Source organism: Osmia lignaria, chromosome 15 (genome assembly GCF_051020975.1).
Source record: "Osmia lignaria lignaria isolate PbOS001 chromosome 15, iyOsmLign1, whole genome shotgun sequence".
In the NCBI taxonomy this organism is placed as follows: Eukaryota; Metazoa; Arthropoda; class Insecta; order Hymenoptera; family Megachilidae; genus Osmia; species Osmia lignaria.
Window position 1 is genome coordinate 6,376,925 of NC_135046.1, and position 27,689 is coordinate 6,404,613.

The following is a 27,689-nucleotide window of genomic DNA, read 5'->3' on the forward strand; positions in this document are numbered from 1 at the left end:
TTCATAATTTAAACAGATGCACCATCTCCCGGGTCGAGTATGAATCATGTTCGGCCACACTCGGCGTAAACCGGTAACGTTCGTGGCTGCCATCTGTCCCTGTCATCCCCACCATTCTCGCTTGTCGGAGCGGCGCGCACGCAGACTCCTGCGCACAGTAGCGAAGCACCCGTTGCCACGATAGTTTGGCGTCGTGTTCGGCGCGCCGCCGTGTCGTTTCCTTTTAAAAACAAAGGAATTCATCAATGTACGATTTATAATTGCGAGTCGCGATTATGAGATTGACTCGGTCGCGTGATACGTGTGAATTTCCGCCGGTGTGCCAAGCAGAGGACGTCGGAGGTATTTGAAACTAGCCAGTGTGTCGGCACGGCGGGACGCCGGCCCTCGATCCGTCGACTGGATTTTCGATCGCTGCTTTGATCGTACCGGTGAGTCTAAAAAATCTTTTCAACTGATATGCTTTTAACTGATAAATTGAACAAGGCACGTGATTTCCTCAAGATTGGAAACCTTAGTAATATATAATATTACCTCGTGATTATAACCACAGATAGAGATAGTAAAGCGTTCAGGTATAAAAATGCTACGCAGTAAATTCTATAAACACCTGTAGAATCGATTTCTACCATGGATCCGTAAGTTTGATTTGACAGAAGCGTCGCGTCGTTTAAATCGCGCGACGCTTACTGTTATTGGAGGGCAATTTAAATACAATAGATTGTCTCCGATTAGTTTGCGCAACCGGAACAACATTATTGCCCCTAACAATATGGCATCGTTTTACTCGAAACAAATGTAGTATGCGGCACGGTATTTACATTAACTAACAAAATTATTCAAACCATTTTCAACTATATTATCGAGATAACCGTGATTAAGCGATGTCATCAAGCTAATAGTTCCACGATGACTAGCCGATACGTTTTCTCGCATAAGAGCTGCACGATGATAACCTTTGATAATGCATGCATTATCGCGGATACGATACCTTGTTGCATATCAGATTCTTATGCGAGTGTCGTATGCAAAATTTATTTCGCTCTACACGTGCACCGCGATTTCCACATCTCGCCACTCTACTTGCCAGGAAAAGTTCACTTGAACTTGAACGATACGGTGAAAGTGTATTGCATCATTGAAAGTCAGTTTGTTGCAAAAAGTTTAAATGTGGTGTGACCAAGTGGATGGCAACGACCTGGCCCGTCGTACATGACTTACGTGCAGTCCTGTCACGATTCTCACCGGAGGTCGTGACCTTGCCGATACAGGGAATAATCAAGCGTTAGCTTGTACGGAGCCGGGTACGGGATCCGTCCCCGTGAGTCAGTTTCCCGATCGATTTCACGCGTGCACGTACTCTCGGCGTCCATTGTTGGCCTCCGTGTGCTCACAATGGACTTGTCTATTTTCGAGCAGCTGCGCTGCCCTCTTTCGAACAATACCAGCGCGGAAGACCCGCTCGCTTTTTGATTACACGTCGTCTGTGTTGCGAATGGCAGAATCGCGAGACGTAATAAAGGCAATGGAACTAAATGACGTTAAATTGGTGGGTGGCGAGTTTTTACCACTGCCGACGTTCCAACGAATTTCATCCACGAAAACACGTTTTATCAATCTGCTATAACGATCGCCCGCGCTTATTATTGTCCTTGCCAAGATTATTTCTCGATTAGATATTGTGGAGACTCGTGTCGAAGGGGAATTACAGCACGGACGTCATACGAGAAATTAGTTTCCATTTAGATTCGTTTCGTTGGAAGAGCGAGTTGGATCTAACTAGAACTGTAATTCTAGGAAGATAAATTGATCAATTCCCTAAGAAAATTATTTATACGCTTTCAAATATGTTACTATGAAATTTTTTTTATAGTAAATCGTTATATTCCAAGATACGTTATAAGAATAATAATTAATTAAAATAATCACATGCCAATAATATTTTTGAGTGAACATTTAGCATCGTCACATCTTCACGCGATATCGCGTGGACGGATATTAGTATTGACTATCCAGCACGCAATATCGCGTGATCGTTTACACTTTGTTGTTCATATTTATCAAACACCGGGGTCAATGGATATTAGTTACTTATTTTGCTAGTTGTCGATACGCCTATGACGCGTCATTCTTTCATACAATCCGATACGAGGTACGCTTATCACTTCATTGATAAGACGTTCATAGAAATAATTTTATCGTACAAAGTTTAATAACATTATTTCGCTCAGCGACTTAAATTTCATTCAAATTATTATTTGACAATTTTACAATCACGTTGATTAATTTTTAATTAATACCAGTGGGCAAGGAGAATTACATTTGCCAGAAATACTCTCGATAGTCTCTCGCGCGACTTTCACTCTCAGGTATACGCACCCTTGCAACAGGTGGTTGCTGATCAGTTATCATTCTATTCCTTGGTAATTAAAACGCGTTCTAATTAAACAAACGCATCTCTGGAAGAGCCAGGAAAGAGCTTGCCCACGAGACCGTTAGTTTGAAACGGTAACGTAGGATGTATCTGAAAGTAGATATAAATGGATTAACTGACTCATACTGACTCACAGCACTGATTTTCGGAGTATTTACAAGCCTCGCGTCTAACGAAGGTTCACTCGTCCCGTTTCCGCTAGAAACATCCTCCTACCTGCTTCTCTAATGACCCAACGAAATATTCTTTCAGGTCAGGTACTGTAGAAGATTCTTCAAGGAATGTGGTTTGATTTTGTAAAAAAAAAAATTCACACCTATCAAGTGATTAGAATTTTTTTTTTTTCTTTCATTTATAATTTATTCGTGATCACGTAAAAGGGATATTGCCATGGGTCCTTTGACACCTGGTAGTTCTTACCTGACTGCATTCTCTGAAGACCTCTAAACGTTCACTCAAGGCTACTCGACTTCCTCACTGCCAGAATGTTTCACAACTTTGAATTATTCATTCAGAAGACTATGTTAAATGATAACACTTTCATTGTTCTTTCTATCACCCCTCTGGATTAACATAAATCGGCTATAACGGGCTTATTACACTGTACAAGTAGTCTCTTATCGAATTTTTATTGCATTTATTGAGATCCGAGTGTTATTGACCCATAAAATAAATCTTAAAAGGTTTTTCATTCAAATCAATGACAGTGACGTTTTTTCCTTCTGTATTAAAATATTTTTAGGTGGAATTAGAATATTTAAAAAATCAGTAGAAATCATAAGGAAGTAATAATATAAGTTTAATGACGTAGAAAGGCCATTAACATTGATTACATTTGAATGAGGTGTTGGCTTAATTAATGACGAACCATAGTTCAAACATTCCAAACAATTGGAAGTCATTAGAAAGTGGCTGAATCATGCAGAGATATTCTTGATTGGTGATTTTTAATCGACAATCTTGTTTCCTGCTCTATGAGTGATTATCGAAACTCTTACTTATTTCAAGGACGATGATTCCTTGCTAGGTAACATTCTTTTCTTACCTGTACTGTAACATACTGCTTGTTTTTGTCGATAAATGCACTGGTAAAATGCATGTGCATCGTCGTGAAAAGAAATGCGCTTCTACAAACCTGTTTTATGTTATCCTAATAATTATTAAATAGAATATTAAAATTTAATGTTGGAGGAAAACCAAAAATAAAAAAGTATTGCAATTGCAAGATGTATATGTATGCGCCGTTGCACCAATGAAAAGAAACCCACTCCCTCTTTTCTAATTCTAATTACAATGGAGACAGAACTGGTTCCTTTAATATAGACCACCCCGTATAGAAAAGTAAATTCAGGCCCCATTGGAGAGATTTGAATGCTTGAATATTGCGTTCCGTAAATGGCGTCTCGGGCAGCGAAACTGGATCTCGCATTGAAACGGCGAGAGTGATAGGTCGTCGTTGTGGTATTGCGAATAAAAAATAAGAAAAAAGAAGGGTATGAGATCCGGCATTGCGAGTTCTGGAATAAGAAGAAAGAAAGAAGCCTGGGGAATCTTGCCCCCCGAGAATCATGGCCTACCTCAAGTTTATATCTGGAATTCGAACGGGATCATTCGAACGACCAAATCATTGCGCAAACAATTACCATACTCCTCTTTCTATTTAAATTCTCAATTTTAACCGATGGTAATGAGATTAATAGATTTTTGGAATAATGTGATGCAAATTAATATTCCGATCATCAGCTCTAGTTTCAATAATGACGCATTGATAAGCGTCAGCTGTTCATCTTCGTTTCCAGGAAAATTGCGTTTCGTATGCTGATGATTCAATCGACGATTGATTAGAAGTCCAATAGAACGTTAATTCAATTGCTAATAGAATCGATCAAAATTCATAGGTTTCTCTATCCGAGATCTTTCGCTATATTAGAATTTCGTTATAATAGAAAATAAATTTTTATCTCCAACCCTTTCATTATCAATATTTCCATCGCTAACCCTTTCGCTTTTAATATTTCCATTGCTAGCCTTCACACTTCCCTTTTTATTCGACTTCAAAAAGTAGAAGGATACTCAATTCGATGAGTATATATATATAGATATATATATTTTTTTTTTTTTTTTTTTTCATAATCAGTATTTCCGTCACTAATCCCCTGCCAATATTGCTATCAGTAACGTTAGTACGGTGAATATTCGAGGGTGAATTACGACAGTTAGAAAGGGAGAGAAATAAGACGCACGAGCGTTGCTCCCAGCAGATTTAATTCGTATCAGCAGGTTGGCTGGTAATGTCAATTTGCAGAGAGCTCGTCGACGTGCAAACAGAAAGACGTCTGCCTCGACTTTATCATATCTCGTTTCCATGCGACAATAAATTTGCACCTCCTGCTAAAATCACCGGCCTATCTTCAGCTGAATAACACAGCTCGTCTGTTAATTGTTACTTTCATGTTTAATGAAACGTACCGGGTGGTGTGATAGTCGAATTCACAGTACGTTTAGTCCAATTAGAAAGTAACAAGGAGAAATTAGCTAAAGCAAATTCTAATTTGTCGCTTTCTATCTCATTGACGAGCGATTCGCGTTCTTTCAACGCGATTGAATACACAACAGGCCCGTCTCGTTATTCATTTTTCCAACACCTGTTTAACGGAAAATCCACGGAATCCCATGAATAATTGATGATGTAAATCCTGTGATATGAGTCACCAGGATGCATTCCGAATTTCCCAGTCACATTTCCATGGAACTGGGGGTGAAACCAGGCGACCAGGAAGAAGGATGCAGTGCAATGACCTCGACCACGAGATGATCTCACGTGCTGGAAAGGGTGACCACCGCGAGAGCGTGTATGGTTTCTTTGATGGACGAGAGGAATTCACGGAAATGAAGGCGCGAAGCCTGCTGGTAATATATTACGGAAGTTATTACACCATAGAGATTTCTTTTTTGCTGCGACCACGCGGTTATAGCCCGAGGATGACACTACGGGGTTGCTTTTTCTACGAAAGGCTGATCTTTCTTTTAATTGTTTCGAGAACCTCGGAAAATTAGTTGGTAGATACTTTGGGAACAATTTTTAATGCTTTCGGAAAATTATGGTCTGACTCAATTTCATGACAGAAAAGTATCATTGTGATACATCAAATTAAAGCTTAAAGATTCACAAAAATAACCGTATAAACGTTGCTTTGATATTCTTAATACCAGATGAGTGATCGTGGATCGCAACGAACAATGTTTTCGTAGTATACCAAATATCCCATTTCGAAGGGTGAAAATTCAAATGCAATATTATGACAGAAAAGTATCATCAACTGACGATTATGATATATCAATTTAAAGCTTAAAGATTCACAAAAGTAACTATATAAACCCCTTGATATTATAAATATAAAATGACTGGTCGTGGATTGCAGCGAACAATGTTCCATAATGAATATCAATATAAGTTAGTTGTTTAACGTAGCACCAGTCATTTTGTATTACGAGTATTGAAGAAGCCTTTACGTAGTTATTTTCAGTAAACTCTAAGGTTTAAATTGATATATCATAAGTACTATTTTGTGATACTTTTATGTCATGTAATCGTGTTTGAATTTACATTTCGAATGGGTGTTCGGTACATTTACGATCTTGTTAAGGGAATTCATTTGCTGATAATGCCTGTGCAAATACAGTTGGTCGTAACGACCTCGAAGGTCGCATTCCTCGGTGTTTTTGGTATTCCTTCGGCAAGCAGACGGCTTTGTACAGTGTTGTAAAAAGCAAAGTATTCGTCATTACATCTATTCATACACGGAAAGAATGCATCATCAGCATATCCGAAAAACAATGTTATTTGAAACGTTACAATCGGTTAGAAAATCTTCAATTTTTGTTCCGTTCAAAAAACTTTGGACCAATTTGGAACTTTTATGAATACAGTTTTCGAAGTGGATCGCGTTACGCAAATATTTGCTTCGAGCACGATATCAAATAAACCGTGAAGAAACAATTCCCCCGATTTGCACGCTGACGCATGTCTCGCCTTTATCACCTTTGCTGCCATATTTTTCTTCGGAAATTCGTGAAACAGTTCTTTTGCTCGTAAAAAGACGTTTTGCAATCGGTCACGAAGTTCGTTAAATAATTTGTGTTTTTTTTTTCCTTTTTGCAAATTTCATGTTTCGAGATTTGCTAGGAAATCTGGGACACGTGCGATAATCACGGATGACTATGTACGGTCACCAAAACTTTCGCCCACACGTGTCACCACGCGTTTATTAAATACCTACGCCCCGTTCTATCCTCCCAGTACCTCGTCGACACTTGTCATTGTTAGTCGTGATGACGGGACGAAGAGTACGGTGGTTGTTTTGTGGGAAAATTGAAGATGGATATAATAAGATACTGTTGTTCCTCGTCATGCATCAGTGAGTTTAATTCTCAACATTGCTTTCACTCGACGAAACGAATGAATAGGCAATGAAAAATGACTTTCATACGTTACACAAATAATAATTGATAAGAAATTATCAATTTTATCGAAACAATCCGTTCGATATAAAAAGTCGTGACGATCATAGAACTGCTATTCAGGCTACGTAACACGGAGTCATTGGATATTCATTGAGTATAACGAAGGCCGATAATGATAATCCGTTTGAAGAATGCTGCGGTCTCAGCCACAGTTATGCGGAGCAACTAGCCGCATGTCAATTTGTTCAGGAACGATACACCCGAGATTATAATTATATCGTTAGATAAACGAACAAATTTTTATGCGAACCTTTCGTTGAGGGACGGATATTTTTTCTGATGATGCAAAAGCTATGGTTGAGGTGTCACCGGCACCGTTATGGGAGCAGACAGCTTTACGAGCTTGGGGAAAAGCCACTCTAAGGTCGTTAACCGTATGGGTCAAATGTGGTCGTGAGTGGGTTTTAAGTGGACCAGAAAATGTTTTGAAACGTTTCAGAAATGTTTGGTAGATTTAGAATTAGTGTTACCGACGCTATCACTATTAATATTAATCTTAGTAACACTTTCCTTATTAATATTATTGTTACCAATGCTATCACTATCAATATTACTATTAGTAATGCTTCCACTATTGATATCCTTACCATTAACACCCCCATTATCAATACTTATATCACTATCGTTAGCAGTATCAATATTTCTATCCGTAACGTTAGCACTAATAATATTTAATCAATAACGCTTTCACAATCAATATTTTCATCACTAACCCTTTCACTATCCATATTTCAATCGCTAACCATTTCACCACTAACCCTTCCACTATCAATATTTTCATCATAAACCTTTCCACTATTGATATTTCAGTTGTTAACCCTTTCAGTATCAGTATTTTCATCACTAACCCTTTCACTATCAATATTTCAATCGCTAACCATTTCAGTATCAATATTTTCACCACTAACCCTTCCACTATCAATATTTTCATCACTAACCTTTCCACTATTGATATTTCAGTTGTTAATCCTTTCAGTATCAGTATTTTCATCACTAATCCCCCCACTATCAATATTTCAATCACTAATCCTTTCAGTATCAATGGTTGAATCACTACTCCTTCCACTATCAACATGACTATCACTAACGTTAGTATCCTGAACACTTCAATCCCTAATGTCCCAATTATCAATATTTCTATCACTGTCAATATTACTGTTAGTCTTCAGTGTTAAATGGTATTGTCTTTGCCACGTAATACAAATTATCACTAATTGATTATTCATGTGTCGAAGCGGCAAGGACACGAAGGAACGTATATACGTGTCCCATGGAAATGGACAGTGGAAATGAAAGTATATTTTTTCCCTTTCAACCATATCGCTGACCCGACGTGAAAGTCTCTAATAAACACTCGCTACGTGAAATAACGGACACGGTAATATTGATAACGATGATTTATCCGTGTGCAGACTGCTGAAATGGGATATTGAAGTGGTGCTTTGGAACTTTGTGCTGCAATGTGTTTGGAGAAGATGATAAGGATACATTAGTGGATGAGTTTCTGGGTCGAGCAAATATTTGATTCAAGGATAATAAACGGATTTTATGTTTCAATATAAATTATAACGCGAGGGCAGTTGTATAAAGGTTATTTGCATTGAAGATTTATTAAACATTGGATCTGGATATTTTCATACCAATTCTTTTTTAGTTTTGCCGTATGTTGTTATTGTAACGGGTCAAAGGGTTAAAATATGCAGTTGAAGAATTACAGCTAAACGTTTCCATTGGAATGCAAGTAGACTAAATATGAAGCACAAAAGAATCAGTGAATGACACTTCCTTCCTCGTGCTCGCAGGATACGGGTTCATATGGGTGCCCATACGGATTCACTGTTACAATCAGGTCAAGGCGTTTCATTATCTACGGGAGACGCCTTTGGGTCCCAAATACACAAATTAATTCATTCTTTTATTTGATGTATGATTTTGGAAAATATTTCTTAACCCTTTAATTATGAACGACGTATATATACGGCACTAATAGACCTTAGATATTATTAAATTTCTTTAAATTTTAAATAGTCGAAAATATTGAAATAATTTAATATTCTAAAAGAATAGAAAAAACGATCTCGTAGCACTGACAGATACGAGTTTATTTACAGAAACGGTTTTAGTGGCGACGACGAGCGGCGTCAGGTACACGTCGCTCCACGTCCGGTCCTCCGCATATAGAACATCCGCTGCTGTACTCACACACGCCCGAGATGCACTTTTATGCACTCCATGCTTGCATGCGCACGTTTCAACTCGCAATACGTCGCAAACCTTTCTTTCATACTTCCCGCATTTTTTTATATTATACTTTACCATTATGCAGTGCAACTGCTCTTTTCTGATGCATTAGGAAATCTATGTATATTTTATTTATTTATTTATTTATTTTAATAATTATTTGTTACATATTTGTTGATTTCTTTATAAACTGTAGCTATTCCTTTGTTGATGATAGAGGAAAAAGTTTTAGAATGCATCCATGTGCAATATGCACTTTTCTGATGCACCACTGGATACAGGTTTCCAAAAATGCATACAACTATCGGATTCATTTTAATTCTTTTTTGAAATTTGATTTAAATATGAATATTTCAATATAGTGTTATATCATTCATGTTCTCTGTGAATGTTTCACAAAGTCACAGCAACAGACGGCTAGCCCGACAATTTCTTCAGCTCTTCGAGTTCCCCTTTTGCTTTACCATTTTGTGCTCTTCGCTTTTTGCCACCATAAAACCGTCCTTTCGCAGCTGAAAGTGCGTATGTCCTCCATGCTGGCTCTTTGTATAAAAGTTGGAAAATAATTTATTTATTAAGCAACCGAAGGGTCATTTTGACACGAGTTCACCTGCCCTCCGCAGGTGTTTCAAAGTTAAAACACCTGCTCCTTGTCAAGGCTGTTTTTGAATTCACCTTTAAGTTGCCATGTTTATTTTTAATATTCTTATCAATATTTGTGAGAAAAAAATTTCTTATTTTTTTCTGCAGCAAAATCTACATTGTCTTTATTATTACTGAAAAGAATCACGTCTTTCATGTGCTACTAATTACGCATTCCTGTGCGATGAGTATGCTGGTAGCTCCAGCAATTTTGTTTTTCCTCTGCGATTTACGAGCTGTATTTTTGTAAGAAAAACCAGCTGCTTTTTTTCTCTTCGAAATTCCTCCATTCATAGAAGACTAATATTCCAAAGGGTTACGTTCTCTACCACGTTTCACGTTTCCAATGTCGAAAGTGAAACACGATAGTCTATTCTCTTGAGATTAATCATTTTTTCTTGCATTATAATTACTTTCTATCCGGAGAAATTGGAAGAGTTCCATTTAACACTTGAAAGACATAACTGGGTCACCTATGACTTAGAGTGCAAATTTAATTTAAAATTAATTTAGACAATATTAGAAAAATTATGGAATTTATTACTTTGAATTTATATTCATAGATTATTGGCAATTAATTTTAAAAATTAGAAAAGTTGTCAGAATTTATTTTAAATTTAAAATTCTGGGAATTTTTAGTTCTTTTTTTTCTTGTTCATTTGCAGTTTCATGACACTCTGAATGTCACTGACATCATCGAAGATAAAGTTCCATATTCAAAAGAAAACATTTAATATTTTTTTATATTACGTCATGGGCTGATTCGTACAAAAATCAAGGCCTCAGAGAAATCTTTTTTAAACTCCGTTTACATTGAAATTGCAGAGGATTAACTCTGATGATTAAAAATAGATCACTGTTAACTTTAGTGAGGAATGTTCTTCTCTTTCTCAAACGTTTGCATAATTTGCGTTTCCTCCTTTTTAATTATTTTTTTTCTTTAATTGAAGATTTGAAATAGTAATTAAATTCTTTGCTAAGAAATTCTGGAATTTTTCTTAGAACGAATAACCAAGTTTGTTATTAACTGCACGGGTCATTATCTTATCATTATTTTGAAACCCTCTTAAGATTAGAATATCAATTGAAATGCAGTTGAATGATATTCTAAGAAATGCATGCTTAAATCTTATAACGAAGATTATTAAATTTACCATTGATTAATTTTTAATTATTAATTACCATTGATTGATTATTAATTTTATTATTGATTAATAATTAAATTTACCATTAATTAATTATTAGATTTAATATTGTAACGTAAATAAAATTTCTAACAAATTACTTCATTTTAATTCCAATAAATTTCTTACGATAGAAATGAAATTTCATCGCTGGAAATTGTCGTTCCAGTTGTCGACAAACCTCCATCGTTTTATAGGGTTGTTCATCCCGTGCGAACGATCTTAACGAGTTGAAACAACTTTAATTAAGCGCATTACGCTAGCCTGTCCCGTTGAACTTTGCCTATCGTGTTCTAACACGAGAAATAACGTCTTACAGCCATGCTTTCAAAAATAGTGCAACAATTTGTCATGACTTCTTAAATTAATTTTAATTTATTATTGTTTCATTTTTCCGAAGATTTCATTTTAGTTTTATTTATGCCAATACGTGTTATTATCAATATTGGACGCATTTATACGTCAAGATAAAAGATTAAGAATCCTTTTCTTGGGTTTCTACAACGGCCTCCTCCACACGGTGCATACCCACTAATTTATCATGACCCGTGACTCCGGGATGAACGGGAAGGAAAGAAAAGAAGGAAAAGAATCCTGGAGACCGGTTTCCTTTCTTCGTCGTTTATTTTTCTCGTCTCGTGCCGGCAGATCGATCTCATTCGTAAAACTTCGACAAGATATTTTTTTTTTTTATATATTTGAGGAAAACCTATTTGATTTTAGAAAATTTTTCTTGGGTTAATTTAAGGTATGAAGATTGTTATCGATGAGGAAATTTCTTTTTTTATTTTCAGGCATGGCGACCGCCGGTCTTGAGGTGCGCGAAGCTGGACGAGCGCTGCGAGTACAAACGGAAGCTCCGCATCTCGTTTCCATGGGAAGCGGACGTTTATCCACCGCGGTGACCCTGCATCCTTTACCAGAAGGTAATATTACTCTAATTTAGAAATAAAAAGTTCAAAAAAAATGTACTGTATCAACGCAACGTCACGTCAAATGGACCACTCTTAATGATGACGTAATTAGTTTTTAAATTGGAGCAATTTTGATTCGTTCGAAAATTTGTTGCCCAGGAAGTAAACATATAAATTTTCGGATTTTGTCCACCTATTTTGCGATTTTGGCCCACTGTGCGTCGAGTGAACTTCTATTAGTTCATTATGCATCAAGTTCCATCTTCTAACATAATTTCATGAATGAAAAGTATCTCCAAATGGCACTTACGGTACATTAAAATAAAGCTTAAACCTTGTCGAAAAATACTACATAAATGGCCCATTGATATTTTTAATACAAGATAAGTAGTTTTGGATTGCAACGAACAATGCCATTATACTAATCCAACTCTGAAACATGAAAAGTCTAAGTCATTTTCATGACATAAAAGTATCATTAAATACCAGTTATGGCACATCAAATTAAAGCTTGAAATTTCCTTAAAATGGCCATATAAATGCTCCGTTAGTATTCTTAATACAAAATGGCTGATCACCACTTACATTGAACAGTGTCCAATTCATAATCAAATATAATACTGTTAAATACACGCTATTTTTATCGAAATCATAGTCTTCAATGCTGTTATCCGCGGAATGATTGTATCATAGGGAAATTACAAAAGATATTACGAAATATCTTCTTCCTTCGCGAAGCCCGCCTTTATTAACATAATAAGCTGGCGTGTGCCGTCTTCTATTCGATTCGAATGCAAATATTTGTACTTGGTCGACTGCTTTCCGGTTTCGACATCGATGCACGTGCTCCGGAGGACCTCTCGGCTTCCTGCCGCGTCAAAAGTGTATTTTTAAAAGTGAATTTTTCGCCCCGACCGAGATATCCCGGTTGTCATGACTTACGGGACAGACCAGGGTTACTCGTTAATGAATTTTACTCACTCAGCTAATTGCATCGCCGACTACTAATTTCTAATTTCTGCAGAAAATTGGGTAGAAGAAATTAGCACGGATGACGGAAACGTTTAAATTTCTTGGAGATTGGCTCTGATAAGATGAGAAATGATTATGCGGTCATTTTCGTTACACTTTAAGCTTTAAATTGGTGTATTAAAAGTGTCATTTGATAATACTTTTATGTCATGAAATTATCTTTGAATCTGAACGTTTCAAAATTGCAATCGCAAGCACTGTTTGTTGCAATTTATACTGTAGTCAAGATATTCAAGAAAGCTTTATATCATCTTTTTCGTCAAAGTTTAAACTTTAATTTGATATACCACAAGTTGAATTTCGAAATACTTTTCTGTCAAGAAATCGTTATTATCCACAATTAAACATAGATTCTATGAACCACATCTCACTGTTTCTTCTCAGTGCCGAGGAGCCTCAGCCAACGTGTCTGACATTAGAAATAAACTTCGTGTGAAGTCTGTTCTTAGAAAGAAACATACACCGAAAGAGAAAATTTTATTTCCTATTCCCGAAAACATTTTCCATTTCCTAAAACCGACTCCCCCCACATGATGACCCATAAATAAAATAAACATCTCAATCCTTTATCAAAATTTTATTTAATTCCTCTCTGTTACCGAAGCATTATTTGCTTATTATAAATAAAGAAAAAAAAAAGAGTTGCGATGCTCGTTGGTGCATTCACAAAGTGCACGTGCATATGACGCCTCTGTGCACCGTATATAAATGGCGTAATGGCGTTTACGAAGGGGAGGAGAGGACAGTAACCCACGAGGAACGTTCTGTCTCATAAGCGTGGTACGTTGCACTTAAATATAGTCGATGCATACACGTAGAAAGATAGAGAAAACCACGAAAAGGGAAAGAGAATGAACGGGGTAATGTAAATTATTGCATGAGTCAATCCTCAAAGTGAAGTGGATTTTCAGGGAACTTCTATCATTCTCTTTTACTCGTTGTTTCTCTGAAAGTAGCGCATTTTCTTCTACTGATCGTTGGAACAGAAAATAGTGTGCTACTTTTAAGAGTTGGAATGCAGATACTTTTTGGATCATAAAGAAATGATTAAATAATAAATCAAAAATAAAATTAAGTTAAAATTAATAATCGATGAATTAAATGAAGTGTTAAATAAATAAAATTGTTAACCCTCGAACGGCGGACCATGGAGAGAACCACATTTTGAATAGTCTCCACTGTTCAAGGGTTAATTAACGTTCCAAAGTAATTTTAATAGGAATAGAGGTTTGAAAAATTTTTATTCCATAAAGTAGGCAAAGATTTAACCCTTGCCAGTTATTTTGAACGTTGCGGAAGCTTTTCCAAAAAGACCGAAAATGTGCGAGAGTTGCACGACCGCGCCAAAACTAAATATAACTACAGTCCTTTGTAGAATGCAACCACGATTTACTCGCTTCTTGCAGTTTGTGCTACTCGTACACGTTTAGCTATTCCGCTGGGAAAATCCTGTGAAAAGATATACAATTTTCCTTCTTCCTTTACCAGTCAAATCCTCGAACGAAAATAAAATTAATAAAAAACAAAAGATAACTTTGCAATCCCTTCGCGTTATAATTATCTAGAAATAATAAGATTACGTTATTAAAAATTGTAGATAGCTTTTTTTTTTTAATGAAATACCTCATAAATTGTTACAATGAACACTCTCTCTTCCTGAACGAGCCACTTCTAAAATACTTGGCTCAGATTCGAGAGCCAACTCTGTGAATTGTGAAGATGAAAGCATGCAGGAAACGCTTTCGTTCCAAGTTGGCACCGATTTTCTACCCATCTACACTCATAGTTAAAATTACATAGAGTTACATAAAATGCCTTTCTACACTGTTTTGAAGAAAAAGGGAAAATTGTTGTTCGTTTTGTTTTAGGTAAGCTGACGCTAGGATCGAGTAGAGATGCGGACATTGCTGTGGTCGGTACAGGCGTTGAATCCATTCATTGCGCGATTGAAAACAAAAACGGCGTGGTCACTCTTCACCCCATAAATGGAAACACTGCTGTCGATGGTGTACCAATAAATTCGCCAGTGAGACTTGCTCAAGGTAAGACCTTGGCTTAAATTCGTATGGCCAAATACAACTCACCGATTAAGTCAATCTCTCCATTTTACAGCTCTTTAAAATATAAAAAAATTGTAAAGAGCTACCTTATAAACCTCCAAAATTAATAAAATTATCAAAACCATTGAAATTTCCTAATTTCCGTCATTAATTATCTCATATGTTTATTTAATTTCATACAGCCACTAATTAACTTAAGTACTTAACTAATTAATTTCCATACCTACCACAGACCATCTTTCAAGCCTCCTGCCGAGAAACATTATAAAACAACTCAAAAATTAATTACTATAACTTCTTTTTAATTTTAATTTAGGCTGCATGTTATCAATCGGAAGATCGAACTACATGCGCTTCAACCATCCAGCAGAAGCAAAGCAACTAAGATCCGTGCTCCCACACTCAAGAATCTCAATGGCCCCCATAAGTTTCAACCTCCCCGAGCACCAGCTTCAGGAGAACTATCATCTGGAAAGAAAACCTCCTGTGGCGCCAAGGAAATCGCCAAGGAACTCCTGTTCGGATGATGAAATAGGTTTCCTTGGGAAACTCACAAAGTTCGAGATGCTTGCAAAGCAGAACAGAAACAATTGTGTCTCTCCGAAAGTATTCCCAGCCGGAGCTGTCACTACAAATGTGCCAGCTGATCAGATTCTAGGACACTCTAGGTCTTCCAGTTTGATCTCCCTGAAGAATGGCAACAATTCTCCTCTGCAGAACCTGACGAACTTAGAAAGAAGCCGTTCGAATACTCCGTCCTTTAATTCATCTTCAGGACCATTCCTTAATACATCTTCCCCTGGAAATTGCTTTGTTTCCTCCTCTCCGAATCATTGTACCGATGAAAATCATCAGAGAACACCCAGCAGATCTAATACTCCTAATTATCAGAATTGTTCCACGCCTAATCACAATCAGATCCAAGTATATTCTAATGCTGAATCCTACCTGAAAAGCTACAAGCCATATTACAGGGAGAACAATAACGAGAACAGTCAGAGTACTCAGAACCTGATCACCAAAAACACTGCCAATCAGGCTGACATGATGTCTAGAAGTTTCACTTGTCAAAGATCAAATGACCTTGATGAATTAACCCCTAGAGAGTTTGACATGAGTCAGAGTCTCATTGTCACAAAAACTACCACCACTGAGTACCTCCAGCTGGAGAAATTTGGTTCTAATCCTAATATCTGTAACAGCTCCCCCAATGGGAACTATGGGAGTCTGAGGAATGTATCAGAAGCGCCCAAGTTTGGTTCAAATCCAAATATCAAGAGGATACAACCACCCAGTCCAGCTTTCAATCGCAATCCAAAGTACAACGAACCCAAAAGGGGATTTGTAAGAGTGAAGAGTCCAACTCCAAGCATTGGAAGCGGTTGTTCCTTGGAGGAACTGAGGGAGAGACAGATTGACGCTGAGAATAAACGTAGAGAAGCTGAGAGCAGAAGGAAACAGGCTCAAGAGGAGAGACTGAGGGAGCAGGAGATTGAGAGACAGGAGAAGATGAGGCTGGAGGAGATTCTTGCTATGTGCGCAGAGTACGAGAGACAGAGCACCATGGAGAAGCCCAGACAACCTAACAGGTATGTAAAAAATATGATACCTAGTTTTTAAAATTCTTCAGCAATCATTGTATTACAAATTTTTTTTATTTTTCATAGGATCAAGACAAATGGTTCTCTTCCACGAGACAAAAGACTGGGCTACAGCTCTCCCTTCGACAGCCCCAAGAGTCCATCAAAGAATCAACCTCATTTCTCCTTCGACGCTATAAAACCACCATCAAACTCAGCATCATACGAAAATGTGTGTGTACAAAACTCGAAGATGGTCTTTCAAAATGGTAATCCACAATCAACCACGCCGAACAATAACCAATCAGTTAAATGGCCAAACGTTCTTGGCAACGGGGACCATAGTTTTTCCAATTCAATCTCGCACGGTCGTAGCTCCAGCTACGAGAACGCGACGGTTGATAATTCACCGTTAAACAATAATAGTGGAAACGACAAAGAAACTTCTACTTATGGAACGATCCAATTGAATGGAACAAGAATTAATCAACAGAATGGGAATTTAAGTCTATACGAGAATGTAGTGATAGGACCAGTTCAGAATAATAATCAAAATAATCATTCCATGCCAAAGAAGAATGGCCAGCTGTCGAATTCCTGCGAGATGATTGAAAATAAACTGGCCATTTCGAACGACGACCTTCTAGAGGCTATCGAGCAGCTTTCTATGCTTTCGAAATCTAAAGAAATTTGCACGATTCCGAAAAAGAATAACTCTGAGAAGGACAACGCGAAATCGAACGAGGCTAAGGCTGATAAAGAGAGAAAGGAACTTGAGGAAGAGGATAGGAAGAAGTATATTGAATTTCTTCAGAATGAGAAGCTGCATATTCTTGGTAATATGGATGCCTTGAAGAGGAGTGTAGCTGATATTGAGATACAGGAAGAGGAAATTAGTAGAGAGGTGCGTGATCTGGATATTTTTTTTTTTTTATTTAGAAATATTTGTTATTCATTGGTAAACTTAGGTAAGGGGAAAATTGGGCTTAGAACCGTAAAAAATGATGTTACTAGATACTTCACACCTAGATAAAAATTTTAGTTGCACCAATGGTAATAGGACAGTATTGTATAGATAAAATTATTTTCTAATACTTTGTGATATTTAACCAAAACTTATATGCTCATATTTACCCACATCCTTTGCTCTCCAATCCTAGATGTTTTCTATTTTATTTCAAGTGTTCCTTTTTCATGTTTAACATTTTTGGTCACAATTTCAACTTTCTGGAAAACAAATATGACTTTGAGTTTAAAGATAGGAAGTGCACTCAATACTTAAGGATAATCCATAACGTTATCTCCTTATCTGAGTTTGTCTTTTCCGTGATAAATTCGACATTCGTCCTTCCTTCAGTCGTCTTTGATTCTTCAACAGTGTTAAACATGAAGAAATTTTGTTCCTTGTTTCCAAAATCCAAGTGCCAGAAGCTGAAATTAGAACAGGTTACAAAAATGAAAAAACACAGCAGATTGAACGTGTGTTATTTTATTAACAATGTTTCTAATTTCAATTTTGTACAACAGCTTGAATTGGAAAAAGCCTTGCTCTCTGCGGAATATGAATCAGAATCTTTGAAATTAAACCAAGATGAAGGTGAAAAAATAAAAGTGCAAATGAGAATTAACGAATTGGAGAGACAAATGGCTGAGGATAATACTACTCAGGCGAATTTGCAAGCGGAAGCGAAGCAAAGAGTTCAGAGAGCTCAGCAAGCTTGTAATCGTTTAGAAGAAGAACTGACGAATTGCACGGATGAAAGGATGCAACAAGAAGTTAGCGAAAAGCTGATGGCTCAACAGGATATTCTTGAGTCTGAAAGAAAGGCCTTTGAGGATCTTGAGTTCCATCATCTTGAAGAAGAAGCAAGTAAACTTGCCACTAGAGAAGAATTACAAAGGTAAATCTATTACTTTATATTATAATAAATAATTTATATTATTATTGAATAGTTCTTTGAAAAAAATTAAAATTTGTTGAGCATTTAAATGGTGTAATTTACAAAGTCATTGCAGTGAATTTAATTAATATTGTATTTTTTGTTTCCAGATACTTGAGCGAACTGACAGCCAAAATAGAGACTAGAAAAGCTAGATTAAACCACCTTGAATCTCAGAGATCAGAAGCAAAAAGCACAGCGACTAAAGATGCCAGGAGCCTCGAAAGACAAAAGTTGGCGCATTTGAAGCGGTTAGAAGAAGTGTGTACCTTGTATTCCTGTTTAAATAGTAATTAATTATCTTTTCATTACATTATTTAATTTTATGTTGTCAGGGTCGAAACCGAGTTAGAGCGATCAACGACGAGCTGACAAAGTTGGCACAGAATTGCGAGAACAGCGAAGAGAAACGATCTCCGAGCAGGGAAGACTTCGACAGGATCTCCAGGGTCACTACTGACTCTCCCATTGTAAACAATCAGGGCAGCTTGGGAAGGAAGACTATCGAGTCCCTCAAGGAAATTGAGAGAAATCGACAGCTTCATTTAGCTAAACAAGGTAAATAACAAAGAGATGAAAAATTAATGAGCTTCGCTCTTGACATATGCCCAGAGGCATAACAGTTTTTCTATTAACATGCAAATAGAAGCGTTGAACTGCAGATTTATAATTATCCATACTATTATTTTTGTTTCCAGGCAGCCAAGTGATTTCTGAAGAAAGACGAAGAGTAGAGGAGCTGAAACGAAGAGTTCAGGACGAAGTTAGGTCACAGTGGGAAGAAAGGAAGATGAATTGTACTTCTTTCAATAGCGTGGAGTCTGGCGAAGAATCCTCTAGTTATTCAACGGGACCAACTGAAAGGTGAGTCATGTCATTTTCGAATGCGAATTATTAGGAAGTTCAGCAAAACATTTACACGGTTATTTTTGGCAATTTTTAAGCTTTATTTTGATGTAACATAAGCGGGATTTTATGATACTTTTATGTCATGATCTTTGCAATATAAAAAGTGTAACGACATTGTTTGTTACTATTGCAACTACCCATTTTATGTCAAGAGCATTAATGGGGAGTTTATATAATAATTTTCCTTAATTTTTAAGCTTTCAATTAATGCATCATAAGTCTTATTTCGTGATACTTTTGTGTTATCAAATCGCGTTAGAACATTTGATCCCTCAGTGTCATTTCAGTAGTGGTAGTGAAACGTGCCTTATCTATAAACCCAGTGATAGAAAATCCATCAAGTTATCCAATGAAACTTCGACGAGTAAGGCTTACCAGTGTAACTATGAAAAAATTAATTCAAATACAACAAGAAATATGCAAAATATGAAACCAACAACTGAGGATTCCAATTACCTGAAGCGCAAAAGCATAACAAAACACCGGCTGGAGGCAAGGCAATCGTCACCACGTTTCTCTATTGCTTTTTACGATTAAATGGAACAAATTTCTTGTGCAAGACAGCTGGTCGTCGTTGGCACGCGGCAAGAATTGCGTAGACGCGTCTCTCTTTTTATCGGCCAGTTTAGTGAAACTGGAATCCATCGAGAGTAAAAGGTGTCGCAGCCTTGGCAAAAGCGAGAAAGCTGTGTTGTTGTAGGCTCGGAAACATCCAATCGAATCACTGATTAACAGAGGCTGATTGCGACCGCCGGCTTAATAAAACGCTTTTTATCACTCCTTCTCGTTACTTGGACAACCAGTGGGTGGGGTACTGTGTTATCTGCTGATACGATATCTGTTGCAGCTAACTGCCTTTCCGCGACTAACCAACGTCGTTTTAGTGAAACTACACACGACTGAAGAAGCTGACGAGGAACTTGAATCACTGATACCTTTGATAAGATAGCTGGATAATGGACACTCTGCAACCATGGATTTTCTCGAACCTGGGATTCTTTCTTGGAATAAAACTGGGACAGATTTGTGGATGGAAATGATTTTGTGAAACTGTGTTTTTGGATTCATTCTGTGGACTGTGGCTTTGAGAAATTGTGATATGATAATTTCAGTGAAATTATTCTGAATAGTAACTGAAAAATTTGTAATTCTATTTTGTTTGATAAGATAAACGTTATTCATTGGACATTCTGAGATTGGACAATTCTTCAGTGATAATTTTTCTTCTTTCAAATGTAACAAATAGAACATTTGAACAATGTTTTCTAAATGATGAAAGCCGAGTGAAGAGGCAACCAACATGATGATTTATCAGTAGAAAGTCGAAGAGATCATGAAAATCATTTCATAAAATATTATTAAAATTTTTAATTTATACTGATTAACAAAATTGTCGAAATAAAAATATTTCAAAATCTTTTTCAAGTAACGAATATACCATGAAGTTTCGTTGAAATTATGAATGAAAGTCATCGATTTTTGGACTGAGAATAACAGTATATTCCTGTGACGTGTTATTCTACGAGCTAATACAAAACGTGTTCCACGTGGAATCCACTGAGGCGAGGAAAAAAAATATTTGCCCGAGAGAGGATGGTGTCATCGGTGTTGACGAAACTGAAGAAATTGATGGGTCATCGCGAATGAATTATTGCGTCGTTGAAAATTTGCCAGGAGATTTCAAATGAATTGCTGAGAAAAAGGGGTGGATTATGTGCGAGAATGAACGCGAGGGAGGTGGGTGCGACCATTTTCAACGAAGCTAGGATTACTGGCTGCAATTTGGTCACTTTTATTACCAGCAATCGTATTTATATTGCCAGTAAGGATTGGCTCTGCGAAAATTGCTGTCAACCATTGGAGATACGTTTTCGTGAAATTCGGCAACGTTTCTAGTGAGTTTTCTGTGAATTTATTACACCACATTTTTTACCATTTTCCTAAAGTTAAACTAGAAGGTACCATTTTAATTAAAATTATATGTAAAATATCCCAAATGACTTTAAAACCCTTAAAATATAATAAAGTATATTTCCATAAATTATGGTAAATCTGATAGGTATTATTTCATCTAAAGGCACAGCACAACCACTTAATATTTATAATTAATTTTCTGTATTGATTAAAATTCAATCCACGGTATCTTAAATGAACCTAAGTCACTGAAAATATATTTTCCTTAAACAACGGTAACTCTGATGGAGACAAAAGCACAGGAGATCCACGAATGGCCTCAAAGGTAAAACAAGCAACAGAATGAAAAAGATGACCCCGTTCTTGGGGGTCAAGGACAACGTTGCCATAGCAACGGGATCGGAAAGAGTGTCGTCAAGCCACGTTGAACATTGTAGAAGAATTAAATGCCATGCTGGTGGTACCGAACCGGTCGACCCAAGTCACTTTGTACTTGTTAGGTTTTAATAATACCTGCCTTGGCTATGCCCTGGCTGGTTAGTACCGATCCTCCTTCGCCGGTTAAAACACCTTGTTTTTTATACGCGATTTAAAGTCACTCTTATGTAAGATTAATTATTTGGAGACTTTCGTGTGGTCCATCTTGAGTATTTATGGGGCATTGGATATCTTTGGAGAGCTCGAAGAATCGTTGAAACTGATTTGTGAAATTTAGAAGAGCATCTTTTGTTGTACTGTTAATCTTTGAGATTTTTATTTTCATTTTTATTTTTAAAAATTGTTATTAGTTAGGCAGACTGTTTCTGAAGGGTTTTAATTATTAATTTTTTAAATGATTTTTGTAATTAAAGAATTCAAAAAGAATTTTTTTTTTTTTTAGTTTTAATTTCAAATTGTCAGAAGTGATAGATGACTAGATTTTAATCATTAATTTTGTAATTTTTAGCGGAAGTGGAAGCAGTGACAGTGCAGAGGGTGGAAATAGCGAGAAATTATCTCCCAGCAAACTTTCGGAACTTACGTCACCCAGTCCAGGACCTTCGAACAATTCCTACAGTCTCCTCCAAAATGATAACGTGAGTGAAAATCGTTAATTAATTCTTCCAAGTGAAAAAATAAACTTTCCTCTTAACAGACATGGTCCATTAAAAAGAAATAACATTGTAACAGAATTTTTGCATGCCTCACCGGAAATTACCATTCATACCGGAATTTTTAGTCATTAATCTTCGAATGATCGAAACATCTGTCTTAACAAAGCGATTTCTCGTCCATCTGCTAAGATTTTAAACGCTTTCAAAGATGAGTCATTGAAAAAATTGACGCGAGACGTGTTGCTCTAATTCCTCGTCAAAAATAAAGAGAAAAAAATAAAATCATTTGCAGATCTGAAATTAAGTCATGGCCAGTTTGAAGGAACCTCAAATGAGTCGTGGTACGTTTGTCAGCCTAATCATTAATAATCATCATTCTACAGAAATAACTGAGGTCTTCAAAATATTTTGGAACGCTGTACTGTTAAATAATAGTCTGGTTGTATAATGAAAGTTTTGAGAGAAGAAGCAGTATCAATAATCAGAATAATATTATTGGCAATAATGTTAGCGATTCGATGGTAGCTTTTAAAATTTTAGAAAATATTCAGTAGCTAAGAATAATTTTTGGTAGCGTCAGTACTATTATTATGATAATTATAATAAACTTTTTGAAGGAATTCAGTATTTAAAAATGATCTTTAATAATTAGATAATTATATCAATGATTCAATGACGATATTTGAAATTTTTTATTAAAAGTACAAGGATCGCTTAAAGTTCAGTTCGGTCGCTGCAAAAACAAACAAAAACCTGTCGCTATATTTATCAGCTACTCACCGTGATGCCGATAAAAGTTCAGTGGTTAGTCATCCGATTAAACGACTGTCCACTTTATAAATTCGAATCAGTTTCTAACTCCATTACAAAACGTACTTTCGCCCATTAAATTATAGAAAATTTCTGACAAACGGTAATTTTATTATTTTGAAGAAATTCATTCGTAACCAGAACTTGGAAAATGAAATAATAATTGATGCAGCGTGTCACAAGCCATTTATTCATTAAAAGTTAGACGGTCTAATTTCAGTAATTACCATCGTTCACTGTACTTAACAGATTCAATGATTTCATCCGGGGTCATGGAGCATCTTTATGTCTCTTAATGACACGAAGACGTATCTAAATTAAGTACATTCAGCGCACCACCGACATTTCTTAAACTCTTTGTCAAATCAATTTAAATCAGTGCAGAAATTAATTAAACGTCATTGTATTATCCTTATGATTCATAGATTGAAAGAAATGCAGTGTTTCTCGAAAATTGAGGAAGTTTGCGAAAATTTTACGACGCCACGCGACGCCAAATTTTTTTTTGTCCCATAAGCAAGGAGGAACTTTGCCAGCTGTTGTGGAATAAAAATCTATTATTTTTTTGTTATTATTATTATTATTATATTAACTTACTTAGGTTTAGCTCGGGTAGTAAAAATTATTTTTATTATTATTATTATTATATTAACTTGCTTAGGTTTAGCTCGGGTAAGAAAAATGATTTTTTCTTTGGATAATGATTTACTGTCGTTTAGTTTATAGGAGTTAGGAATTTGGTTTATGTAATTCTGCAGGTTCAGCAGAATCTTTATTGTCAACATGAGGCTAATAAAATTTGCGACCTTGATGCGATACGAAATGTGAAATTTCGCAAGCAAATAAAAATTAGAATAACTTAGAATTGCTTCTAAAATGTATTAAATAATCTTTAATTAATATTTCTTCGGCAATAAAAGATACAAATTTAAAATTTTAATTACAACTCGAAAAATAAAAAATTTCTAATACTTGTATTCCAAATTGCAAAAGATTAGTTTCTTGATTTCAAATCTTTTTTGCTAATGAATTTGGTAAATTTTTTATTTAGAATTAAAATTATTAAAAATACAAATGTTTCAAATTACAAAGGGTGAATCACTCATCCTCCAATATTTTCTTTTTATTTTCAATTTTCCAAATCTAATTTGAAATTTTAACTATACCACGAATACGACATGTGTCACTTTGTATTACTAAAGCAGGGGGTTAAAATACCTTTGATTTATAATAAAATCACGTTCGAAGAACAATTCTCCTTGTCGAATGACGCAGGTTCCCCAAATGCTACGCAGAAGTGATCGACATGTAGAGGCTCGTGTGTCCTCCCCTTTTTCTTTTCCATTTTTTCTTTTTTATTTGTTTTTTTTTTTGTTAAACAAATGCCTGGTCACCGGCACGCATTTTACTCATGAATGAGCTCCCAATTTTCCGTGGGCAGAAAAAGATGCCTCGAAGAGGGGGGACGTGGTGTTTTAACCGGCTAAACAAGGTCCGCAGACATCAGTTCTTCACTGTTGTTCTACCCCAACAGAAGATTCGTGTTTTCGAAAAAAAGAAACATTAGAATTATTGAAATATTATAAAAACCAAAGATAACTTATAATTGGTTGATTTTATTACGGAGTACTGTGTTTGATCAAGTTTGAAAAAAACAAAAGGATATTAAAATTATGATAAAAGAACATTAGACGATAAATAATTGCTCGGTTCTATTGTGAAAAATAGAAAAATATTTTTATTACATATAAATGGTGTTTGATTAAGTTTGAAGAGATTCTTTGGAAAAAAAAAGACATTAAAATTAAGAAAAACTTGTGATAGAATATTAGATGACATAATTATTCAATTCTACTATAAAAAAATTCAAAGATACTTCTATGATACAAAAATAGTGTTTGATCAAGTTTGAAGGAAATATCTTTGGAAAAGGTAAATTGGAACTGAGAATAGTAGAAGCTCATTAGACAATAGATAATTGTTCTATTGTATCTTTGAGTACTGAAAGAACCTTACTGTTGCATAAAATCCATGTTTGATCAAGTTTGAACAAGGAAAGGCACCCCAAGAATTGGGAACAAGCTATCCTTAGAACCAACAATAAAACTGTGATTGTACTGAAAAATATTTCACGGTACCATATATCTGGTTCGGTTTGAAACAGTCGTAAAACGTTTGAGAGCAGCGCAGACAGAATGTCTTTGATGTGGATGAGTTACATGAAGAATAAAGCTAACAAGAAGAAGCACGTTCGTAGGCGACGAGTAAGTTTCTATTTTTTGCAAATCCATAAAAGGGTCAATGCAGAGTTGCCCTAGTTTTCTTTTTTACACTGGATGGAGCCCTTCAATGAACACGAAGAGACACTCGTTGACTCGCTTCATTGCACAAATTTTTCTCGTTAACCCCGGCTTTTAACAGATCTGCCTCTGGTGCAGCCGTTTGAGTTATTTCCAGCAATCCATTAATCCAAGGCATCGTCAACGTCTGGCTTGCAATCCTAACAGATGTATCTCCTTACTTCCGTTTTTGTGCGTGTCCTTGACCAATTGCGATTATTTTTTCTTTTTTTTTTCTTTTTTTTTCACCATCCTCCATTTAGGATTTATAAATATCACTCTGGGTTAGGATGCCAATATGCAACTGTGGGTCAAACCAAAATTCTTTTTTTTTTTTTATTTTTATAACAAATTGGTTGGGTGTATCGATAGGACGAAGATAGTACTTTTGCTAGATTCTGTGTGTTTCTTATGTAATTTAAGCAAACTATAAATGTCTTCATCGCAACACTACTGTTACATAATTCCTACACTTTAGTCATCAAAAATATTTTCACAGAGACTGAGTATATTTTTTCTCCATATTTTGTTGGAAATAACTGTAATTATATTAATTTGCATATTAATTTTTGTTACAGATGAGAGACGACCGAAGAACATCAATGGAAGGCGAGAGACTCAGCAACACCAGTGGAGGAATAATAGAAGGAAACGGAAGTCGGCCTCTTTCACAGACCTCTAGCGAAATGGACACCCTGGGTCCATTGCAACCAGTCAAACACCGTGAAAAGGCAAAACTACAGGTATACTAATAGCGAATAACCATAAAAAATCATCATCATTAATAAGTTACTCCTACAGAGACCACTCACAAGATACCTTCCCATCAAGTCGGAGTCCTTGGACCTGAGGCATCATATCGAGACTGCAGGCCATCATTTACCCCTCATACATGATGTCACAGTGGATACTACCAGCTGCAGTGGTTATTTGTCCAAAATGAGCAAGAAATTCCATCATTGGAACAAACGGTGGTTCGTGTTTGATAGGAAAAGAAAGACACTGTCATATTACAGTGATAGCTCTTCCAGGAAAGCTCGAGGAGTGATTTATTTCCAGGTATAATTTCCTGTTTCTGAAATTAATGCTCAGAAATATTCTTTATACAAATTTTTCTGTTCTTTAGGCTATAGAGGAAGTATACGTGGATCATATGAACACTGTGAGATCACCACAACCATCATTGACATTCATTATCAAAACATCATCAAGATTGTACCATTTAATGGCGCCAAGTCCAGAGGCTATGCGAGTTTGGGTGGACGTCGTGTTCACTGGTGCTGAGGGTTATCATGAATTTGATCATGGTATTTGATAAACTGATCCTTTATAGATTTCTGGTCAAGATCTAATTTTATTTGGAGATCACCGTGGTCCTCAAGGATAGCCTACAGGTTCTCAAAGCTTGTGTGATCGTTTGAGGCAGAGGTTTGATTGGAATTGAATGTATTGGTGCTAGGCAGCTGTACACAGACTCAAATAGTGTGTTTAATGATTCTGAATTTTGTAACGGAAAGGTAAGGATTCAATGATGTATGCCAAATCGAGGGCATTAATGGTGTGTTACTGAGAAGTATTATTCATTCGAATGCGGGCAATCACTGATGAATTTGATAGAATTCTAGTCTTCCAGCATAACTTTTGAAAAAGAAAATCTTCAACAGTAGTTTGTGTGTTCTGGTTACGAACCAAAAATCCAGTCCTTAAGATACTGTAAATACATGTCATTTTACATTTTACATTTACACTTTAACACTTTTAATAAACATGCCTGTTTATACATCCAAAGGAATCTTTTAGATCATACTTATATGGTTTTTGTGATTCCAGTATCTACATATTGTTAAATATATCATCATACTTGATACATAAACTGTAAGTATTCCCATATATGCAAAATTTAATGTAATGTTTTAATTCGTTTGCAAAGTTTTCAAAAAGCTACTTAAACTGAGGAACACTTATAGTTAGTGTACAATTGACATGTAAATAATTACATGTAAGAATGTTATGATTAATTGAATTTTTATGATCCTTTTTACTTCATGTAGAAGTCAGAATTTTATTATATA

The 27,689-nt window shown here is 36.0% G+C and overlaps 1 protein-coding gene across 3 annotated transcripts; it reads left to right on the forward strand.

Moving 5' to 3' along the window:
* The first annotated feature begins 308 nt into the window (after positions 1-308).
* On the forward strand, positions 309-27,639 carry LOC117600298 (uncharacterized). Of its 3 annotated transcripts, none has more exons than XM_034315562.2 (13): positions 309-431; positions 11,820-11,951; positions 14,840-15,013; positions 15,348-16,620; positions 16,699-17,515; positions 18,139-18,512; positions 18,662-18,812; positions 18,887-19,109; positions 19,250-19,415; positions 22,321-22,450; positions 26,196-26,360; positions 26,407-26,676; positions 26,744-27,639. In XM_034315562.2, the coding sequence occupies exons 2-13, from the start codon at positions 11,822-11,824 to the stop codon at positions 26,930-26,932; spliced, it is 4,062 nt and encodes a 1,353-aa protein (XP_034171453.1). In that variant the 5' UTR covers positions 309-431; positions 11,820-11,821; the 3' UTR covers positions 26,933-27,639. The 3 variants fall into 3 exon arrangements, with proteins under 3 accessions (XP_034171453.1, XP_034171449.2, XP_034171450.2); XM_034315558.2 differs by lacking the exon at positions 309-431 and adding an exon at positions 6,699-6,852; XM_034315559.2 differs by lacking the exon at positions 309-431 and adding an exon at positions 6,704-6,852 and having other exon boundaries at positions 26,419-26,676.
* The last annotated feature ends 50 nt before the right edge of the window (positions 27,640-27,689 follow it).